Raw genomic sequence first — 23,862 nt, 5'->3', positions numbered from 1 at the left:
CAGCACAACAGGTGCTGAGCTGCAAAATCAACACACTAAACTCCCAAACAGACCTTCTAGACAAGCCAAAAGCTCTTTAGCTAACCTAATATTCTTTAGCAGTTGTTTCAGAGGCTTTTCGAGAACAAAACTGCCGCCCCGTCTTGGCCTTGCCGCTTTTCACCCATCACTCTACTGAGTGTGTGTCTGGCTTGTTTATCTGGACGCAATCTTTGTCGCACCCAGTTATCTCGCTCAGCGACCGGGGCAACCACGTTTCCTTAAATCAGAGCTCCGTGGACTCCGCCGGAGAACTACATTACCCAGCGGCCTTCGCGCCCTTCGCAGGAAGGACGTCTGCGCACTAAGATACTCAGTTCCAAGTTTGGAGCTTTTAGCTGCCAGCCCTGGCCCATCATGTAGCTGCAGCACAGCCTTCCCTAACGTTGCAACTGGGGGAAAAATCACTTTCCAGTCTGTTTTGCAAGGTGTGCATTTCCATCTTGATTCCCTGAAAGTCCATCTGCTGCATCGGTCAAGAGAAACTCCACTTGCATGAAGATTGCACGCCTGCAGCTTGCATCTTTGTTGCAAAACTAGCTACAGAAGAGAAGCAAGGCAAAGTCTTTTGTGCTCCCCTCCCCCATCAAAGGAAAGGGGAAAATGTCTCAGTCGAAAGGTAAGAGGCTATTTGCATTAGTTGCAAAAATGCAAAGGGTTGTGCATGCATTTATGAATGCATGGATGCAATTTTCGCCTGGCGAGTGCATTTTTAAGTTTGAGGTTTTCCACAGCTCAGTTGCATTTCCTGTTTAGTATGTGTCTTTTTTTGCAGACACAGAGAGTTCCTGTAAGGCAGGGCTTGCAGTTCAGCTGTGCATTGACGTTATTTGCATTCTTCTGCTAGGATTACTGAGCTCTTTTTGCCTTTTGCACAGTCAGGAGAGACAGAGCAGGTTGGTAGCGTCTAAATGTGCAAGGCTTTATATAATTGTAAAATTCTTTACTATGCACACATATTATAAGTAATTTTGTATGCAACAGGAATAGAAACTTTTAAAAACTCTATAGGTGAAGATGAAAGGTAAAACTTGAGTTAAACTACTAGGAAATTAATGTAATCTTATATTCTTTGGGGAATAGACCGTTGCGGTGCCAGTATTTAGCTAAATTTCCATTGATATCGCCTTGAACATTAGGTAACTTTTGATTTTTAAAGGAAGTAAAGGTGAAGGGTGAATAACAGTATATCACAAAAAAGGAGACAAGTCTTGCTCTTCTGAGATTTTGCGCTTTACACCAATTACTTATTGGCTCGCAAAATTTAGAAGCAGCAGTGAAGACCTCAAGTTTTATGTCTGCCCATTTGGGAGATGCTTTGCATCTTGGGGGAAAATATTGGGGGTAAAACTTTACTTTTAAGCATTACAGCAGTGTGAAGGGACTGCACTGTTTCATTGACAAGCATAATGAAATATTTTAAGTGTGTAACTGCGTGTATTTAGTCAGCTATAATAGGTTGGAAGTTCACGTTATGGTTGTTTTCTTTATGTTCTTTTATTTTCTTTTCTTAATTTTTGTTTTTCGACACAGTTGTATTTTGCAGGCTTAATGTCACCCTGGGAAGGGGATTTAAAACATTCCTGATATGACATCAAAGAGCAGACTAGGTGCTGTCAGGTGCCCCTGGGACCCCAAGTCACTTGTTTCAGAACAATTGTTTCTTTACCATAGAGAAAGCATATGCCATATAAGAAGTATGGAATGATGAAGAGAGGCGTTAGATACTATTGAATTAGGCTGCCCGGGGCACTGTTTGAGTAAGACATGGTGAAATTAAAGGGTCTAACAAGCTTTTTGCCACTTTTTTGGGAGGGTGTGTGGGGAGTTGTTGCACCGCTTTTTAATTCTACCTGATGGGAGTCATATATCTCAGCAGCCCAAGAAGGAAGTAGTAATCTCAAGCATTCAAAGTAGCACTCTGCTTTTCTTTATTAGGGGAGAATGGAAATCTGAAAAGTTAAGAGTGCTGAAGAACCTAGGAACTGACATATCAGGTGGAGATGTTCCTTAAGTAGGGAAAATCTAAAAATCTCCTTATTCAGTAGAGAAATAATAGTTCAGAAGAGGCAGTCCATGCTTTGATGTATTAAAGAGATGGCATTTAGTTACTTTGTATTTGGTAAACATTTGCTCATTCATTCAATTCAGTTTAATATATGTGTAATATATTGTGATATGCATGTATATACATATGTATGTATGTATATATATGCATGTGTATGTATGTATTGTGTGTGTATGTGTGCACATGATTTGGGGACACATAAAAATATTTAAAATGAAGTTTTTCCTTCAGGTTGGTGAAAACAAGAATGTAAGGAAATCATTATAATACAAGATAATAGGACAGGTATTGAAGAGAAATGGTGCTATTGGAGTTTAAAAATGGAAGTTATTTATCTATTTGGGGGATAGTCAGGAAGGTTTATGAAGAAGGTGGTGTTTACTGTGATCTTAACTTTGGACTTTAGGGTCTAAACTAAATCAGGCTCCTTTTTGCATACTTTTGGGCTCACTATGCACGTAGCTTCCTCTTAGTAGAGCCAGTTTTTGAGTTGAGAAGCCAAAGGAGATATTAGCACTGCACTCTTCCCTATGGATGTGTTTACAATGGATCAGGTATTGGTGGTCCTTCAAATCAATTCCCATTTACCCAGATGAGTTTTCTTAATTGGATTCTGCTTGGAAAGTACATCTGGAATGAACATGGGGTTCTTGTCCAAAAGGAAAATTATTGGTAGAAAGAAGTGGGTGATCATTTTAGAAATGGCAAAAGAGCCAGCCGCCTTGGCCTGGACTTTAAATGTGGAATTGGCCTTATTCAGCTACGCTATTCTCAAATGGCCAAAATACTTTTTGCAGTACCAAACTTCTTTTTTAATATTCTAACCAAAGAAATGGGAGGAAAAGTGAAAGGTGGATACAATCTCATAGTATTGAAGAATTTAACAACATGTTCAATTCAAGGACCTTTACGAACTTTCTAGATCACTATAATTCGGTTTAACAGACCTCTAATTTAAGGCACAGCAGAGGCAAAGGAATTATAGACTCCCTGGAAGCTGGAAGGACTGGGTTACTGCTCCACAGCCTTACCAACAGTGAGATTCCGAGAAAGAATTTCTTAAAAAGAAATTTTGTTTTCCACAGTTGTAACTTTAGGTGGTATGCTTTTCAGCTTGTTTATATTAGCTGTCTGGGGTTGAGTTGACATTTTTCAAATATTAAAGCAGTAGAATGCCTTTTGAGGAAATCTGAAATGTAAGTTAACAGGAAGGGCACCCAGAAAGTGCAGGAATTCCTGCACACTACAGGAAGACAAGCTACAGGAAAAATGTGTCATCTACACTACCCGGGAGAGAAAAACTATTGTTATCAGCCATAATGATCTTCGGAGGGAGGGAGAGAAAGAGGGAGGTAGGCAGATCTGGCAACCCCCAGTTCACCTGAAAATATACAAAAAGTTTGACCCTGTTAAAATACACCTTTCTCACTTCTCCTCCTATTCACCTTTAAAAAATATTAGTTTATTTTAGTTTTAGAGAGCAATAAGTAAATCATGTAAGAAATGCCTAGGAGGCACAATTCAGAAGCATATAGCAGAGTGGTAGGAAAGGTCTTAACTCTACTGGGGTTCTTTGCTTCTGTAATTCATTCCACCCTGGGAAATGAAATGTGTAAATTTCTTGTTCTCTATAAATTCCTTTGTTAGGTTGTACCAGACGGACTTGTCATGCTTAGCCTGTAATCTGAGCCAGTATGTTTTATAACCCCGTACATCTCAGGACACAAAATCAGAATAGGTAGCTTGGGTTTCCTGAACTTGCTTTGTGTTAGTATTGCATTCAGTTCTTTAGAGCATGCGGCATGTTAACTGTAGGGGGCTTCAGGGGTCTCTGGGTGGTAAATTTAATGTTGGAGAAAAGAGTTGAGATTCTCTTGTCTTTGTTTTTCACAGATTAGTGTTGCTTTAATGACTCCCCAGTATTTTAAAATCTGAAAGATCTACAAGGAATATTTTTAAAACTTAAAAGAAATTTCATAAATAACCCTTGTTCATTATAGAAACATTTCATAGAAAAGGAAAAATAAGAATGACTAGTTACTGCAGTCTACACTTTGGCATTTATTCTCTTGGACTTTTGTTTCTATCTATGTGTATGAAGCATCCAAAATGTGTGTAAAATTAAGTCTATTTCGTTACCTCTTGTTTCACTTACCAATATATGGCAAAATATTCCCAAGTTTATTTATTCCTACATTCATAGTATCCTCTTCCATTGTATTTATTTAAATGGAATCTTAATGTTTATTAACTTTCACTATTATGAATATTTCCGTGATGATCATACCAGTTCATACATTATCATGCATACTATGCCCTTAGATTAAATTCCAGGGAGCAAAAACACAGGCTATGAATGTCCAGTTCTTCTTCACTCTCCATTCTCTTTTCTTCCTTCTGAAAATAGCTTTTTATTATTGCCAAAAAAAAAGACATATGCTAATCAAAAAATTCAAACCAAAGATAAATTCACAATAAGAATATAAAACTCACTCAAAGTCATACCACCCAGAGCTAATTACTGTTCGTTTTTTGGGTACTACCTCCATATTTGTATGTACATGTTATTTTACATACTATATATTGTATTTTGTAACTTGCTTTTTTATACTGTACCATATATTTTGGATATCTTTCTGTAGTAGTACACATAAGGTTACCTATTTTTTAACAACTGTGGATTTTAATTTGTACAAATGTAGCCGTTTACTTGATGTCACATTGAGTTTTCAAATAGTTTCCATTTTTTTGCACAGCTCTACACAGTGCTGTAAGGAATACCTGGAACAGACATCTTTATACATTTGCCCAATTATTTCTTTAGGATGATTCCTAGAAGTGGAAGTCCTGGGTCAAAGGGCATGTATAGATATATTGCTAAATTGCCCTCCATAGAGGTAACACTAATTCTTATTTCTACCAATAATATTTAGATGTGCCCATTCTCTCCTTTCAAGCATTATGGTAACTATTGCCAAGTAAATTGCTCTTCAGGAAGATGGTACCTTTCTTCATCCTGGGTATAACAATTTGAAAAAATCTTTGGCAGTTTGATGGAAGCTATTAATATTCTACTCTAATATTATTAGTGATAAGGCAGTTGCATTTTTCACTTTTTTTGACATTTGTGTCTCATATGCCCAAATTTCTTTTTTTCTCATGAAATAGATCCTTAAAATTTTAATTTGGGTGGCCGGGTGCGGCTCACACCTGTAACCCAACTTTGGGAGGCCGAGGCAAGTGGATCACCTGAGGTCAGGAGTTCAAGACCAGCCTGGTCAACATGGTGAAACCCTGTCTCCACTAAAAATACAAAAATTAGCTAGGCGTGGTGGTGCACGCCTGTAATCCCAGCTTCTTGGGAGGCTGAGGCAGGACAATCGTTTGAACCTGGGAGGTGGAGGTTGCAGTGAGCAGAGATCGTGCCACTGCACTCCAGCCTGGGTGACAGAGCCAGACTTCATTTCAAAAAAAAAAAAAAATTAATTAAATGGGGATCAAACTATTTTCAAAGTTAGCCAGAACATAACAATATTGTAGAGGTTAGGTAATCATGGACTGATAGTTGGGTTCTGTGTATCTAAACAATTTAATTCCTTGATGAGTTCTAATTTTAATTTTAACCTAATGTCTTAAGCTGCTATCACATATTTTATAAACTCATTTTGTTTATGTAGTCTATAGCTATCCAGACCTATATGAAAATAATAAGAAAAATGTAGTGATCTGATTAAATTCCAGTCTGAGAAATAGCTTACTTTTCGGCATTCCTGCATTTTCAGTTATCTTTTCAGGCAAAATTAGTTTTTCTTCAGTTTTATAAATAATTCTTACATAGCACCTGGTTGTGTTATATGCACTGTTGCAGAGAAATTTAATCTAATTTTTTTTAGCTTCATGTGCAATGCCTAATCACAAAAGGTGGTTGACTTAAATTTCCTAGATTTGTTAAAATAATTCAGTCTAGAATCTTTAAGATTCTTGTTGAGAATCAATTTTAATGACCTCACAAGTAATATAAGTCAATCAGACTTCACATATGCTTAACATAGCCTTAATAAATGTGCCTATTTTTGCATCCTGATATTAAGTGATGAAATTTAGAGCTATGAAAGTTTTATAGTCCAATCACCTCATTTTACAAATAAGCTAACTGAGGCCTTGGAAGTGAGTGACTTTCCTGAAGACAGTAGAGGTGGAGTCCCAGGTAGAAGTTAGATCTACAGATTCTCTGTCCGTAAGTTCTTTTCACTAAACCACACACGAACACTAGTAATCCACATTTATAAAATTTTTTTTTTCTTCAGAATCTTTGGTATATTTCACATTTTTAGCTTTGCTTGTTTTTGTGGGGAGCAGGCTGGCAAGGGGGAGCTGATGGTATAATCAGCAGGGGTTATTTTTCTGTGTCCAAGAAACGGTGACATGTGAATCATGGTGGTGGGGTTTCTTACCAGTTCTGTGCCAAAGGGTATTTTGCAAATGCTCTCATTTTGATTCCCAGTGTCTACATAGTACAGCTGCAAGTTTTAACCACTGTAATGGTTGTTTGCCTTTTATGGACTGTCTTGTTTGAAAGCCCTTGCTGGGTAACTAAACTTTTTCTTATATGTCTTTACATCTCTGACTCTTATAGCATTGTCCTTATAAATAATAGGTGCTCAAAAAATGTCTGACAATGAAAGTATTTTTCATCAGTAGGGATAAGCTCTCATTTGCTCCTAAGTTTTATGAAGATTTAGGGTAATTGAATTATAATGCAGTTTTCTTCTTGTGCTTCTTCTTTGTTTGCACTGATATTCCCATTATGTATTTGCTTAATCATTTGAAAGTTGCAAGAACAGCATGAAAAGCAACTTATAATGGCTGGTGAAGTGTCATTTCTCCTACCTAAGCCTTCTGAACAGATTTAAAGTTTGCACGATTCTCTGCTAACTTTCTTTTTAAAAAATATGAGAAGATGAATTGTCCAAAGAATCCCATCCAACAGAATTGAGGTGATTTCTCCATCCTGTGCTGGTTTTAGGAGGTGGTTTTTAAGTCTATGAGGTCTCTGAAGGATTGTCAGAGACAAAGTTGTTTTTTTTTTTTTGAGACAGAGTCTCGCTCTGTCGCGCAGGCTGGAGTGCAGTGGTGCGATCTCAGCTCACTGCAACCTCCGCCTCCTGGGTTCATGCCATTCTCCTGCCTCAGCCTCCCGAGGAGCTGGGATTACAAGTGCCTGCCACCACAACGCCTGGCTAATTTTTTTTGTATTTTTAGTAGAGACGGGGTTTCACCGTGTTAGCCAGGATGGTTTCGATCTCCTGACCTCGTGATCCACCCGCCTCGGCCTCCCAAAGTGCTGGGATTACAGGCGTGAGCCACCGTGCCCGGCCCAGAGACAGTGTTTTTAACAGCTGGCTGCCCTCTAACAAAACAGGGAACTCTGCAAGGATCACCTCCCAGTGAAATGATTCTTCACTTCCTCCTTGACCACCTCCACTGCCTCTGCTCAGCCCCTTCCTCCCTGGCTTGTTCCCCACTCTGTCTCCTTTGATGGTCTTCCTGAATTGGCCCATGCGGTTCAGTATGTAGTCCATAATCTCCCTCTTTCTGAGTTGAAGAAGATATTCAGGTTATAATCCCCACACAATGAAGTCTATCAGAAATCATTATAATTTTTTTTTGTTTGTTTTTTTGAGATGCAGTCTTGCTCTGTTGCCCAGACTGGAGTGCAGTGGTGCAACCTCAGCTCACTGCAACCTCTGACTCCCAGTTTCAAGCATTTCTCCTGCCTCAGCCTCCCAAGTAGCTGGGGTTACAGGCGCCCACCACCACACCAGGCTACTTTTTGTATTTTTAGTAGAGACAGAGATTCATCATGTTGGCCAGGCTGGTCTCAAACTCCTGACCTCCGGTGATCCACCCGCCTTGGCTTCCCGAAGCGCTGGGATTACAGGCATGAGCCACCATGCCTGGCCAAATCATCGTAATTTAGTCAGCTCCACTCTGAGTTGAAGCATTAAATAAGCATTTGTAGCATCCCTGTCATCTGTTTTACCTTCTGGTCTGTACATCCCTCCTTAAGTCAGATCCTTGAGATCAGTCTTCTTCGGACAGACCATTAGCCCCAGATGGAGCTGCTGATCACGACCCTTCCTGTACCACAAGGCTGTTGTCATCATCACTTACCCTACGCCAGTTACTATTCATATAGTATGTTTTAGGATGTCCCATAAACACTATGGAGAAAGGTGATGTTATTATCCTTAATTTACGAGTGAGGAAATCAATTGTTGTTAACCAATTTGCCCATGGCTGGATAGCCAGTCAGTGGCAGAGGCAGGATGGATGTCTGACTGGAGGGCCCGTGCAGCAAACTGCAGCTCCTGGGCCAAATCTAGCTTCAGCTGGTTTTTTTTTTTTTTTTTTTGTTTGTTTGTTTGTTTGTTTTTTTGAGATGGAGTTTTGCTCTTGTTGCCCAACTGGGAGTGCAATGGCGCGATCTTGGCTCATTGCAGTCGCCACCTCCTGGGTTCAAGCGATCCTCCTGCCTCAGCCTCCCGAGTAGCTGGGATTACAGGTGTGCACCACCACATCCAGCTAATTTTTTGTATTTTTAGTAGAGACAGGGTTTCACCGTGTTGGCCAGGATGATCTCGATCTCTTGACCTTGTGATCTGTCCGCCTTGGCCTCCCAAAGTGCTGGGATTACAGGTGTGAGCCACCGCGCCCGGCCAAGCCTCAGCTGTTTTTAAGTACAGCCCATGAGCGAAGATGGTTTTCCCATTTTTAAATGATTGAAAAAAAATCAAAATCAATATTTCATGACAAATGAAAATGATACAAAATTCAAATTCAGCATCCACAAACAAAGTTTTATTGGAACACAGCTATGGTCATTCATTTATATGTTTTCCATGGCTGCTCTTTGCTCTACAGCTGTCGAGTTGAGTAGTTGCACCAGAGCCCCTATGTCCCACAAAGCCAAAAATATTTACTATCTGGTCCCTTGCAGAAAATGTTTGTTGACCCTTTCCTTTATGACTTTATTCCATCTAATACTGGGGTCTCTTCATGACAGAGCTCCCAGAAACATTCCTCTCTGGCTTTCATTGGAAGTTGTTAACCTGGATAACTACTGGTCTGCTGCTCAGCCAGAGACCTCTTGGGCCCAGCCCACAGGAAATGTCTGAGTGGTGTCTCTCCTAGTTATAAGAATTGTAGGTCATTGCTCATTTCCTCTGAACTAAGTTACCCGTCTCCTTTTGCCCGTCCTGGGGTCTTTTCCCCTTAGTTGTGTTCTTCCTGTTTGCTTTATATTTCTTTTCTTTTTTTCTTCCCTTCGATGAGAAGCTGCTTATTAATTCTCATTCATTCTCTTCATTCTCCCCTTATTGACCCCACATTTCTTTAGAAAGTATTAGGTTGGTGCAAAAGTAATATTATTTTTTGTCATCACTTTTCATGGCAAAAACCACAATTACTTTTGCATCGACCTAAGAAATCAAAAATAACTCTCCTGCTACCACCATTGCCTGGCTTGTTGGTTATCATCATGACCCAGCTCAGAGGTTCCATCATTTCTTGTGTGTAAATGTGAAAGCCTCCCTGCATGGGACCAGAAAGGTTTCCAGTTATCATCTCCTGCAAAGTTTAGAGCTGTTTTCTTACATTAACCCCCTAACCCTGGGTGGGCAATTTTCTTTTGAGGACGAATATTCTTTGTGCTCACAGAGTCGCTTACATCATGGATATTGGGTATATTTAGGAGAGAAGGTTTTGATAGAGGGTCTGAAAATGAAGGGAGGTGAAAGCTACACGTAGACAGAGGAGCTCTGGTAGAATGAGCCCAGATTTGTTCACCACATCCAGAATGATGTAAATTTAAGTCACGTACAAAGAAGTGCTAATTTCTACCATCCCAGATGGTATCACTGCTGTGATTCTTTCTGTGCTCCAGATACTGTGCTTAGTGATGAATGTGAATTATATCATTTACTCTCACTATGGATCAGTGAGGTGATATCCCATTTTGTAGATCAGCAAACTGAGGCTGGAGAGGTTAAGAACTTGCCTCAGTTACCAAACTATCTGCCACAATAGTGGCAGAGCAGAGGTTTTAGCCAAGGTCTGTTTGACCTCAGAATCTGAGCTCCTGGCTACTCCACTTGAGACATCACTCCAAAATAAGGTATGAAATCCATTACACAAAAGACGTGGTCGAAGAATGAAGAACGAATGTATTCTGTAGGAATTTGGATAGATTTGGGCATACCAGGGCCAAGTCTGGTAATTAAGAAGGGCTGACCTGTGTCTAGCTATTTATAGGTTCTTTTTGACATGTCCCTTTATATGTCTTTTGATCACAGAGGACAGAGTCTGACTCATTTTGACTCTTAAGGTTGAGTTCCAAGTAGAAACTGCCCATTGGTTGAAGGAGGCTGATTACAATTGGCCCACTGACAGTTATTGGTCTGGATATACAGGAAGGTTATGTTAAAATGTAGGTAACAAATATTGCTTCCATTTGCTGTTCTGTAGGGTGTATCACACAGAAACTAAGCCGACTCAAACCTTGTGTGTTTCCTTACACATCTAAGTTAAATTGTATTAAAACAGTAACAAGAATGTGGCCAATGTGGCAGCATACCTAAGTGTGGGGATTCTGCAGCCCCTTTTTGGCTTAGTGACTTTTTTTCTTCCTGGTTGTTTCTATGTAAATGTAACAATTTCCTTGAAACGATGAATGAACCCACATCTCCAATGTTTTCCTCTTGTACCGGACAGAGTGGAGGAAACTGGAATTGCCTGTTTTTGTGGCAGAGGAGGTAGATGGGGATGGAAATGAATTTCCTTTTAAAGCAATGAATTCTTTTTTTTTTTTTTTTGAGACGCTGTCTAGCTCTGTCACCCAGGCTGGAGTACAGTGGTGCTATCTCAGCTCACTGCAACCTCCACCTCCCGGGTTCAAGTGATTCTCCTGCCTCAGCCTCCCAAGTAGCTGGGATTACAGGCGCCCACCACCACACCCAGCTACTTTTTGTGTTTTTAGTAGAGACAGGGCTTCACTGTGTTGGCCAGGCTGGTGTCAAACTCCTGACCTCATGATTCGCCCGCCTCGGCCTCCCAAAGTGCTGGGATTACAAGCATGAGCCACCGCACCCGGTCTAAACCAGTGAATTCTTTCTCGGGTTTCTCTCCAGCCAAAGCAGAACAGCTATACCCATGCCTCAGTTGTTTTTTTTTTTTTTTTTTTTTTGAGACAGAGTCTCGCTCTGTCGCCCAGGCTGGAGTGCAGTGGCGCAATCTCGGCTCACTGCAAGCTCCGCCTCCCGGGTTCAAGCCATTCTCTTGCCTCAGGCTCCCGAGTAGCTGGGACTACAGGCGCCCACCACCACGCCCGGCTAATTTTTTTTGTATTTTTAGTAGAGACGGGGTTTCACTGTCTTAGCCAGGATGGTCTCGATCTCCTGACCTCGTGATCCGCCCGCCTCGGCCTCCCAAAGTGCTGGGATTACAGGCGTGAGCCACCGCGCCCGGCGCCTCAGTTGTTTTTCATGATCCCATGCCGAAGCTGTGGAAATAGATGGTCTGGTTGTTGAGTGACAAGTTATTTATTCCCTTCCTTTATTCTCCCTCCTCCAATTTCAAATGGGATGAGAGGAGATAGCCATAAGTGTAGGGCTAGAATCTGAAGAATCTGTGGGAACAGAATAGTAAGAGTATGGAAATTATTTTGAAGTAAATGTAGAGATAACCTTTTTGTGATATTTGTAAACCTTGCGAGGCAGTCTTCACAGTTTATTTACCCCTTCTTGTACCCTAAACACCATTGCCATTTGAAAAAAAAAATATCACAAACTCTGGATATACCTAAAAAGAGAACTTGGATAAGGAGTTTGTTGAGATCAATTCGACCAAGTTTTTGTATTTGTTTGTTTGCTTTTCTCATTCAGGGTCTTCTATGTGGCCCAGTCTGGCCTCAACTCTTGGGCTCAAACATCCTCCTGTGTAGCTGGGATTACAGGCAGTGCCACTGTTCCCAGCTCAGTGAATACATTTTTGATCTATTGTTATGTTTAAGACATCATGCTGGGTGGAAATAGACAGCAATGCATTTGACTTTACTCTTCCACTGATTAGCCATGTGGCCTTGGAAAATCTACTTAACCTCTAGCTTCGGTTTCCTCACCTTCTAAATAAAAAGACTGACACTCATTCACGAGGTCTTTATGAAGATTAAGCAAGGTCATATATGTAATATGCTTTGGCCAGTGCTTGGCATTCGTTTATTCAACAAATATTTATTGAGTGCACTTTATGTTTGAGGTACTTAGCTATAGTACTCTCTCTATAAACATACATTTGCTTCACTCTTCCTTTCCTTCCAGCCCTTAAGGAGCTTATTGTCTAGGAGGAGGTAAGAAAAGCATAAAAATGTGTAGAATCTAAATTGGAATCCTAGATTAGCTTAAAGGAGGTACTATTGAGTAGGAAAGTCCTATGAATAAGAGAGAGATCAGGAAAGTGTTGACAGGTGTGGAGGTATCAATGTGATTTTTAGAATCAATGAGGAAATTAGATCCAACATAGGTACGGGAAGGACTCTTGACTTCTAGTATCCAGTGGCACAATAGAACAATAAAATGGAGCAATTCTTTAGAAGGATTTAAAAAAAAAAAGAAAATGCCCCAGCAAAATATCCGAAGCTTAAGAGACCTTACTTGTGTTTTCTAAGAACTTCCTTTTTCTTACCAAGATTAATACTGTAGCTATTGCTTGTGATTGCAATAGGTGAATAAATGGAATATATCATATCTCATACTTTTAGGTGTTTTTTGGATTGTGGAAACTCCAGGAAATCTAGAGGTTAATAGTTAAACAAGTATATCATATCAACCAGGTTTATAGACACACTGTAATTATATAAGCAAGCTGTTGGTTCAATAATCAACGTCTAGCTGGGTCAGGGAATATTTTCCAGAGCTTGGCCACAGCTGTAATTTTCATTTTTTATAACCTGCTAACATGCCAACCTGCCTTTTCCATTTCTTTTTGTTTTTCTCGAATCATCTGAAATCAGTGTAAGAGAAGGAAACCTGTTCAATGTACTTTTGAATCCTCATTTTATTTACCTCAAGTAAAATAGTGTTCTGGAAAGTTCTTTGTATTACCAAATTGACTTTCTCAAGCATGATATTGGATATTAGCAAGGGAGCTCATCATTTATTTTCTATTTTTAATTTCAGAAAAATACAGTTCTAAGAGATAAAAAGATAAACATATAAAAATAAAAAGGAAGATAAAAATACAGGATAAAAGATAAAATATTTAATACAATTAATAGATTAAAAACATTTTTTCTTTTACTATTTTGGTTTCAAAAACAGAGTGACATATAGCTCTGGGGCTCACAGTGGGCTGTTTCTCTGTGAACCTAGCACTTAATCACCTTCTTTCCCTCAATAACTCCATTCAAACAGAGTCAGTACAGTGTGAAGGAGGTGAACTGAGTCACCCCTACTTAGATTCACGTAAGCCACAGGGCAGTTTTGGCCTCACTTTGCTATGTGGTTAAAGATAACATATGACCCAGCCAGGTAGAAGACCTGTCAGCCATATCTCATTCAAGTGGCCTGCAAAGTCTTCTTGCTTGGGACTTTGTTCCTGAATGAGCCTCTATTTTTCTAAGGAAAGTAGAGGAAAACAATGCAGATTTAATTCTGAAATTGGTTTAAGAATGGGATTGAGAAATTCTGATATATTCAGTCTAGAATAATTGTTTTCCATCCCGAGTTTCATTCTTTCTTTTTGATATAACCCTATCTAAGGACAGGATAGCTAGTCAGTGTTAAGCAAGACATGGGAGGTAGAGGACTAGCTGTTTCTGGATTGCATTTAACAAGCATTATAGAACAACCAAATAAATTATCTGTACCTCACTCTGTGCTAGATTGATACAAAAATGAATAGAATCCTCTTACTACCCTCAAGAAGCTCATATTCTAGTGGGATGTCTATGTTTGCTAGAGCTACTGTAACAAAGTACCACAGATTGGGTGGCTTAAACCACGGAAATTAATTGTCTCGTAGTTCTGGAGGCCAGAGGTCCAAGATCAAGTTGGCGGCAGGGTTGGTTCCTTCTGAAGGCCATAAGGAAAAATCTGTTTTGTGCTTCTTCCCTGGCTTCTGGTGTTTGCTGGCAATCTCTGCATTTCTTCCCCTGTATACTCATAGCCCAGACTTTGCCTTCATGTTCACATGGCATTCTGCCTGTCTGTGTCTGTATCCAAATTTCCCCTTTTTATAAGGAAGCCAGTCATATTAAAGTTAGGGCCCACCCTACTCCAGTATGACATCATCTGTCATCAAGTAAGGTCCCATTCAGAGATGCTGAGGGTTAGCTGAGGGTTAGGACTTCAGTATATTAATTTTAGGAGGACATAGTTCAACCCGTAACATGGCAGGCAAACGTGGTCAGCAAACTAATGCTACTCTGTGTGAAATGCATGTAAGTTCTGGTATAAGATACGAGTAGGATACCAAAGAAGGTGGGTGTATAATTCAGCCTGGGAAGATCAGGAGTCTTTTGGTAGAGGAAGGACCTTAAGTTGGTATAGCAGAACTTGCAGTGTGGTTCTCAGGAGAATAAGGAAGTAAAACAAGAGACTTCCCATCTGGTCCTTGAACGGACAGACTACCTGCCCTTTCTTCTGTTTTTTTTTTTTTTTTTTTTTTTTTGTTTTTAATTGTTAATGACAGACTGGATGGTTCTAAACTGGGGTATGTTACATTAGAGAACACACACACACACACACACACCCCACATGATGTTGTTGTATTGATTCCCAAAACTGAATTTGTGTTTAGTGGTAATGAGACCGACACAACACTCCCTGTGGTTGTCACAGGCAGCTTTGATGTATAGATACAGGGACAGGACTTGGTGGTTGGGAGAAAGGATCATGCTTCCCATTGTAACATGGTCCTAGTCCTATTGGGACAAAGTTTCAGAGGGAGAGAGTGGGCTGGGCTGGTGGCTCGTGCCTGTAAACCCCAGTCAGGCTGGAGGCTGAGACAGAAGGATCACTTGAGGCTAGGAGTTTTGAGACCAGCCTGGGCAACATAGTGAGACTCTGTCTCTACAAAAGGTGAAAAAAAAAATTAACCGGGCATGGTGGTGCGTGCCTATAGCCCTAGATGCTTGGGAGGCTAAGGTGGGAGGATCACTTGAGCCCAGGAGTTCAAGTTTGCAATGATCATTCCACTGCACTCCAGCCTGGGCAACAGGGTAAGACCTTGCCTCTAAAAGGAGAGTGAGAGGGAGAGAGAGAGAGAGAGAGAGTAAGAACCAAGCCATGGCAAAGCTTATTTTTAGATAAGGCCTGTCAGTCTTAAAAAAAAAAGTATTCACGTGTTACCAAGCTCTTGCAACATTGATTATTAACAAAGGTCTTTTCAACTATGTGTATATTTCCTAGAGCTAATATGCAGCTTTATTTTCTTTATGTGATCTGGGTACCTTTAGTATAAAATTATGAGTAAAATATCAGGAGCTGTTTCAGTAAGAAAGGACACTAAGGAAAGAAATTATTAGGCATGTTGTGTGAGGTGGTTGGGGGTCAGGTCAGTGGAAAGGAACTTTTCCAGCTGAGAATCGATGTCCATCATCCATCAGATTATCCTCCTGGGGTGTTGATGGCAGCAGGCTTCAAGTGTGGGGCCAGGTGGGCAACCCAGAGAAAGTCACAGGAAGGTGAGGCTGGGACGTGGGGCCTGGGCATCCCTTGGAGCTAGATGGAGGGAGAGTCGTGGGACAGGTGATCCGAATAACAAAAGAACAGGTGAGCAGCAGAGGCTCAGCAGAAAGTCAAGAATTAGATGAGTCAACGTGGAAGGGGAAGAAAGAAATAATAAAATAGGCCGGGCACAGTGGCTCATGCCTTTAATCCCAGCACTTTGGGAGGCTGAGGTGGGTAAATCACTTGAGGTCAGGAGTTCGAGACCAGCCTGGCCACCATGGTGGAACCCCGTCTCTACTAAAAACATATTAAAAAAGAAAATTAGCCAGGCGTGGTGGCACATGCCTGTAATCTCAGCTACTCTGGAGGCTGAGGCATGAGAATCGCTTGAACCTGGGAGATGGAGGTTGCAGTGAGCCAAGATCACGCGACTGCACTCCAGCCTGGGTGACAGAGCGAGACTCTGTCAAAAAGAAAAAAAAAAAGAAAGAAAGAATAAAATAGAGAAGCCAATTGGAAACCAGGAATCAGAGAGTGAAAAGATTCAAGAAACTATGCTGCAGAATCCAGGCAATCATGTGAGTTTTTATTCCGTATTAGTTCTGCCTGTAAGAAATGATTATACATCTCTGATTCTTTCAGCTTCAGCAGCAATCTTTGTTCATCCAGCTATTATGTGAAGATGCATTCATAAGAAGCCTGAGTAGGTAGGGTGTAGAAGGACACACAGAAAAAGAGCAACAGAAACTAGTTTGGGGCTTGTTTCAAACAAGCCCAGACTTATCTTCCATGCTGAGTACCTGTACACAGCTCTCTAAGTGGGACCAGTGGAGTCAGAGGAAAACAGGAAGCAGTGAATCAGCTGGACTGTCAAGCCACTTCGTTTAAGACAGAAACCAGCTACTGGTTTTCTCTGTCAGGTTAGAGGGAGCACACAGTCTAATGTGAACAAGCAAACCTGAGCTCTAAACTTCTACGTTCAAGGCAAAGCTGGATAGAAGAAACACAAGTGCAGAGGAAGGGTTATACGCTATTCTGCTCTAACAATGTATCAGGGGGATGTAGAGCGACTCACTCAGTCTTTGGGAAAGCATTTAGCCCGTATCAAGAACCTGGACAATCTTCATACCCTTTGATCCAGCATTTTTATTTATGAGAATCTAGTCTATAAAAGTGATTATTGAGCGCTTACTGTGTGCGAGGCTTTGTGATAAGCACTTTACTAATTAGGTCTAATCCTTCTCAAAACCTGGGCAGTAGGCAATATTTATCTTCTTTTTACAAAGGAGGAAGTTGCAACTTTGGTGCATAACTTGTCTCAGATTATACTGTTAATGGGTGCAGAGCTGGGATTTGAATCTAGTTTATTTAAATACTAAAGTTCATGCTTCTTTCTATACCACTGCTGTGTCCAAACAGTGAAAAATAGAAACACCCTTATTGTATAATATACAATTATACTATATTGTATATTATACATATAATTATATCTTATAATTATATATAATAATTATAATAGTAAGGGGATAGCTTAAGTTATCAAATACCCATTTGATGTAATAGGTTTTAAGGAGAGGGCAGTACCATTAATGGCAAGATGCCTGTGACCCAGGAGGAATGGATATAAATGTATCTGGAGTGTGATTACAAATAAGTGCATGTGTTTGTGTATTTACGTGTATTTTGTTTTACCTTAAGTAAGAGTCTGCGTTAAGGAGAATTTCGTGGAGTCCAGTTGCAGGAGGTACAGCTAGGCCTGGTAGGAGCTAAGTAAGGCATTCTCTGACTCCCTCCCTCTTTCTTTATCCAGTCAATCCCCTCCCTTTGCAGGGTCCCTCATTCGGCTTTTCTCTGAGGGTCTTCTCTGCTTTCTGCCTTCCTTGTGGACCAGGCTTTTTGCTCACTCATCAATCAACATGCACATAGTTTAAAAAACTCACCTTCTGTGACTTTCTTGCATCTGTATGATGTGTAGTTGTTTCAGGACCTACCATATTTTGGCTACTTACACTTTCTGGTCTGAGACTACATTCTCTGTCTTTCAGAAAAAAAGAGAAAAATGGGATAATGTGATGAGGAGTGGCTGCTGGATTGGCTGGATCTGAGTCAGGTGTTCACCCCTTTGCATATGGGGCATTACCCCATGGCTCACTACCCACTTGGAGGTGCTGTAGATCCAGCTTATCTGGGTAGGGGTCACAGAAGGAACAGTCAAATGGCTGATGTTGTATGCAGATTGAAAGGAAATGCATTAAGCAAATGAAAGGAACAGATATGGCTGGTTAGACTGATATTTAAATGAAGCTTTGTAGTGTTGTGACCTGTAGCGTTTTACATCATTCTTTTAATACAAACTCTGTATAAGGTTACATACTATTAATCATTAAGAACTTGGCTTTTACTCCAGAAATACCATTTAACCCAGCAATCCCATTACTGGGTATATACCCAAAGGAATATAAATCACTCTATTATGAAGATACATGCACACATATGTTTATTGCAGCACCATTCACAATAGCAAAGACTTGGAACCAACCCAAATGCCCATCAATGATAGACTGGATAAAGAAAATGTGGCACACATACACCACGGAATAACTATGCAGCCATAAAAAGGAATGAGATCATGTCCTTTGCAGGGACATGAATGAAGTGGGAAACCATCATCCTCAGCAAACTAACACAGGAACAGAAAACCAAACACCACGTGTTCTCACTTATAAGTGGGAGCTGAACAATGAGAACGCATGGACCCAGGGAGAGGAAAAACACACATTGGGGCCTGTCGGGAGGGGTTGGGGAGGGAGAGCATCAGGACAAATAGCTAATGCATGTGGGGCTTAATAACTAGGTGATGGGTTGATGGGTGCAGCAAACCACCATTGCACACGTTTACCTATGTAACAAACCTGCAAGTTCTGCACATGTATCCTGGAACTTAAAATTAAAAAAAAAAAAGATTTTGGTTATTACAGATGCATCTCCTTGGATTTGCTTATATTCTTTCTGAGGGGAGGAGACTCAGACCATATATGCTATGATTTGTTCTGTTGCTGATTACCTTTATAACAAGCCCAGTGGAACAGTAAAAAGGGCTACAATACCCTCTGGTGAACAAACTGAGGCAATGCTCTTGAACAAAGAGAACCAGAAAAGGCACACTGATGCTCTCTAATGGTTAAGTGACAAGTACAAGCTTAATTGTCCAATGATGTGACAGTTGCCCAATTATATGTGGTACAAAGAATCAGGGCAAGAGGTATCAGGCAAAATCTAAAGACAAGACTTCAGAATCGTGGAATATTACACGTAGAAGGGACATTGGAAATCAGCTAGGCCAACCACCTCATTTTATACATGCAGCAATTATGACCGAGAGAGATTAAGTAACTGGAAAGGCCAAGGTAGCGGCAAGCCAAGTATTGAACACAGATCTTGTAAAACTCATGCCTGGGCTGTTGTTAGGATCTCAGTGCGTCTTGAAGCTAAGTCAGACTTTGACTCTCTGGGGAGCCCTTATAGTCTTCCTATAAAGACAGAAACTAACTGCTGAGGCTTAAGATGTAAAACAAACAAGAACACCAGGCATGGTGGAAATCAGGACCTCTGTTTATTCAGTCGGTCATCTGCTGATTGAGTGGGTCTGTTCAATCGTGCATGTAGCCATTCCTCTATTTATTAATTCCTTGGACATGTATTAGCTGCTTCACTGTGTGGTTCACTGCTAGGCATGGAGAGTGTAAAGAGAGATGATTCCTACTTTCTAGAAACTCACATTCTAATGGGGGACAGATGTCTTTGCCAATATTTGTGATGTAATGATACCTCAAAGGGAAAGTGATTATTAACTGCTTGGATCTTGAAAGGTGAATGGGAGAATCAAGGATTGGGAGTGGACAGTCAAAGCAGACACAGCTTTGGTCTGTTGGGCAGGGTGAAATGACACGAGTTTCTAGAAAATTCTGAAGTTCTTTATGGTTGGGATGTAGGGGTCACCTAACAGACCCGTGAGAGATGAGAAAGGAGAAATAGACAGTACCCAGGGTACAGAAGGCCTTGCAGTTGAGGAGGCATTCATTGCTTGACTTCAATATACTATGAAGTGCTGCCGAGAGAGGGTTTCTTCCAGCAGCTAGATTAGCATCATTTTGTATTTTAGACTCAACTATGCATCTATGTCCCTTAGCAACAGGTTTTTGTTAATATTCTGAGCTCAGAATGGAATGGATAGCCAAATTGGCTTTGAAGAGCTTTCCTCTGGCAAATCTACCCCTAAAAGATACCAACCTTTACAGAGAAGAGAGTTTGCATGGGTTGATTAGTACTGAATGTAGTTTTCTTTAACTACCATTTGATGACTCAACTCATAATGACATTTTGTTGGCATTTCTCCAACTTGCACTTGCCTCTGTTCAACAGGGCATGCCTTGAGGTCTGATTATACGGTTTTCATTCATACGACATGTCTCCCCCTCTGCTTTTTGTTTTTTAGCTAAGTAACTTAACGTTCTTGCCTGCCAAGAACGAGGGAGCTTGCTGGCTCTCCCCATTGGCCTCTTCCATGAGGTCATGCGAGTGCTGCTCACTCACATTTGAGTGCCTGCCACTCTGGAGGTTTTACAGAACAGAAAACTCAGCCTCTGTGTTCTAGAACTGGAGCTTCTGGGCCTTTGGAAGTCAGTCTTAATCTATGAAACAGGAGAGTGCTCCAGGGTTCCAGAGTCTTACAAAAGTGCAGGAAAATGCACCGAGGTTTTGATAAAATCAAAGCCACACCTAACATAGGCTCTTCCAAATTTCATAAGCAGTTCACATTATTTTTTATTTTTCCACTTTCTTTTTTTTAATCTTGAAATTTCCAAAGTCTGTATCCACAGCCTTGCATAGTTCTTAGCAACAAACTTAGCAACAAATCAGAGAAAAAAATCAGTTATCTATATTTTTAACAAGATCTGTGATCTCCTCCATATCCTCTAACCGCCTTGGGCCTCAGTTTTTTCGTCTGTAACTGGACGGTCACTACATACTATTATTTAAAGAATTACCTAATTGATTAGGGAAATCCATTAAGGCCAAAAAATGTGAATACAGAGATATGGTACAAAAGCAAAAGTGTAAAATTAAGACGGGTGGATGCTAGCGGATGAAATATCTCAAACATTTTACCTTTCCTGCACTCCAGTTGGGCTCAAGGATATCATCCATGCTTTTGTTTTTGGTCGAAGCTTGAAAAAATGAATGACTTAAACCATATTCTAATAGTAACCTGAATTTATATATAAAACCGACCCATGTTTGTTTTCCAAAATGCATTTTTCCATTTTCACTCTGCTAGGAATAAAAGATAAACAATGGAGATAGAGGAAGAATGGCCTTTGGATAAGAATTGTAAATACGGCCGGGCGCCGTGGCTCAGCCTGTAATACCAGCACTTTGGGAGTCTGAGGCAGGCGGATCATGAGGTCAGGAGTTCGAGACCAGCCTGGCCAATATGGTGAAACCCCGTCTCTACTAAAAATACAAAAATTGGCCAGGTGTGGTGGCACATGCCTGTAGTCCCAGCTACTCAGGAGGCTGAGGCAGGAGAATTGCTTGAACCCGGGAGATGGAGGTGGCACTGAGCCGAGATCATGCCATTGCACTCCAGCCTGGGTGACAGAGTAAGACTCTGTCTCAAAAAAAAAAAAAAAGAGAAAAAGAAAAAAAGAAAGAGTTGTAAATGGTAGAATGTAAGATAAGAAAGGTTGTGAAGTTTTCAAGGAAAGAACAGCATTGGCTTTGTGAGTTGGTTTAGATCTGATGTTCGTAAAAGTTAAAAAAAAAATTTCTTTTCTTTTTTAGACAAAGTCTTGCTCTGTCGCCCAGGCTGCAGTGCAGTGACGTGATCTCGGCTCGCTGCAACCTCCACTGGGTTCAAGTGATTCTCCCGCCTCAGCCTCCTGAGTAGCTGGGATTATAGGCACCTGCCACCATGCCTGGCTAATTTTTATATTTTTAGTAGAGATGGGGTTTCGCCACGTTGGCTAGGCTGATCTCGAACTTTTGACTTCAGGTGATCTGCCCTCCATGGCCTCCCAAAGTGCTGGGATTACAGGCATGAGCCACTGTGCCCAGCCAAAAAAACAATAATTTCAAATATATTCCAATCATTTGGAATCGATTTAAAATAAAAAAAAACAAATGTGCTGCCAGCATTAGATTGTTAGACTGCAAACAACACTTTAAAAGAAGTGAACAGCTGTCACACTTCTCTGTCCTCTGTAGAGATTTAGCTTTGGAAAGATAACAAGTTTGTAAATTAAGAGATCTCATCTAAATTCCATCCTTTTCCTGGAGCTTCTGCCATCCTAATCCCTCCCCCTCCAAGAGCACAGCCCTTTGATTTACTTGATCCAAAGAACTTTTACTTCCTTTCGCTCACTGTTGGATATGCTAATAGGTAGGGTTAAATGAAAATTGATGAAGAAATACTATAATTATGTTTTATAATAGTGATTGTACAGTAAATATTTTTGATATAGTTTTACAAAAATACCTATATGGGAGTTTGTGCTTTGGTTATTTAAACCTTGGAAAGAATTTTAAGAATTTTAACAATTTTCTATCTTGTTTACAATGTTTTATCCTCAGATTCAGGCTCGGTGCCTGGCACATAGTAGGTGGTCAACAAGTACCTTTAGAATAAATAAATTATTTTTATCAGTATCCAGGGCGAGCCTTATGCAAACTTGTAAAGTGGACTAAGTTGGGTTTTGCTAAATTCATCCTCCCTTTTCTAGTCTTTCCTCTTTCTCCTTCTCATAGGAGAATATCTTGTCACACCTGCAGAATCCTCATGTGTCCTCTATATAGTTGACCCTGAACAACGTGAGGATTAGGGACACTGAACCCCCTGTGCAGCTGAAACTTTGCATATAATTTTTTTCTCTTTTTTTTTCTTTTCTTTCTTTCTTTTTTTTTTTTTTTTAGACACTGTCTCACTCTGTCACCCAGGCTGCTGGAGTACAATGGTATGATCTCGATTCACTGCAACCTCCATCTCCCAGGTTCAAGTGATTCTCCTGCCTCAGCCTCCCAAGTAGCTGGGACTACAGGTTCCTGCCACCAGACCCGGCTAATTTATTTTTATTTTTAGTAGAGACAGGGTTTCACCATGTAGGCCAGGCTGGTCTCAAACTTCTGACCTCAGGCGATCCTCCTGCCTTGGCCTCCCAAAGTGCTGGGATTACAGGCGTGAGCCACCGTGCCCGCCTGTATATAACTTTTGGCTCCCCTAAAACTTAAGTATCAATAGCCTACTGTTGACCAGAAGCCTTACCAATAACACACACAATTGATTAACATATATTTTGTATGTTATGTGTATTATGTACTATGTTATTACAATAACCTAAGCTGGAGAAAAGAAAATGATATTAAGAAAATCATCAGGAAGAGAAAATATATTTACTAAGTGGAAATGGATCATCCTCATGGTCTTCACATTGAGTAGACTAAGGAGGAGGAGGAAGAAGAGGGGTTGGTTTTGCTTTCTTGGGGTGGCAGGGGTGGAGAGGAAGGCAGGAGAGGCAGACGCATTTGGTGAAACTTTTATTGAAAAAAAATCCACGTATAAGTGGACTTGTGCAGTTCAAACCCTTGATGTTCAACTGTATATGTATATATTTTTATTGTGGTTAAACACACATAATGCAAAATTCACCATTTTAATTATTTTAGAGTATACAATTCAGTGGCCTTTTGTTTATTCACAAGGTTGTGCAATCATCACCACTATCTAATTCCAACACACTATCATCATCACAGAAGGAAGCCCTGTACTTATTAAGCTGTTGCTCTTCAACCCTTCTTCCTGCAGTCCCTGGAAGCCACTAATCTACTTTCTGTCTCTTTGGATTCACCTATTCTAGAGATTCCTATAAATGGAATTATACAATGTATGGCCTTTTGTGTGTGACTTCTACCACTTGGCAAAAAGTCTTCAAGGTTCATCCATGTTGTAGCATGTATCTGTGGTTCATTCAT

At 40.5% G+C, this 23,862-nt stretch overlaps 1 protein-coding gene across 3 annotated transcripts in view; it reads left to right on the top strand.

Moving 5' to 3' along the window:
* Positions 1-340: 340 nt before the first annotated feature.
* The window catches only part of MAP2K6 (mitogen-activated protein kinase kinase 6), a 131,635-nt gene continuing 108,113 nt past the window's right edge, over positions 341-23,862 (top strand). For all 3 annotated transcript variants that reach the window (XM_030827679.1, XM_003276083.4, XM_030827678.1), the window contains exon 1: positions 341-658. In XM_030827679.1, coding sequence (XP_030683539.1) covers positions 643-658 — 16 coding nt within the window. In that variant the 5' untranslated portion in view covers positions 341-642. The remainder of the gene's footprint in view (positions 659-23,862) is intronic.

The sequence above is a fragment of the Nomascus leucogenys genome, chromosome 14 (genome assembly GCF_006542625.1).
Source record: "Nomascus leucogenys isolate Asia chromosome 14, Asia_NLE_v1, whole genome shotgun sequence".
Taxonomy (NCBI): Eukaryota; Metazoa; Chordata; class Mammalia; order Primates; family Hylobatidae; genus Nomascus; species Nomascus leucogenys.
This window is presented reverse-complemented; position numbering and strand designations above follow the sequence as displayed.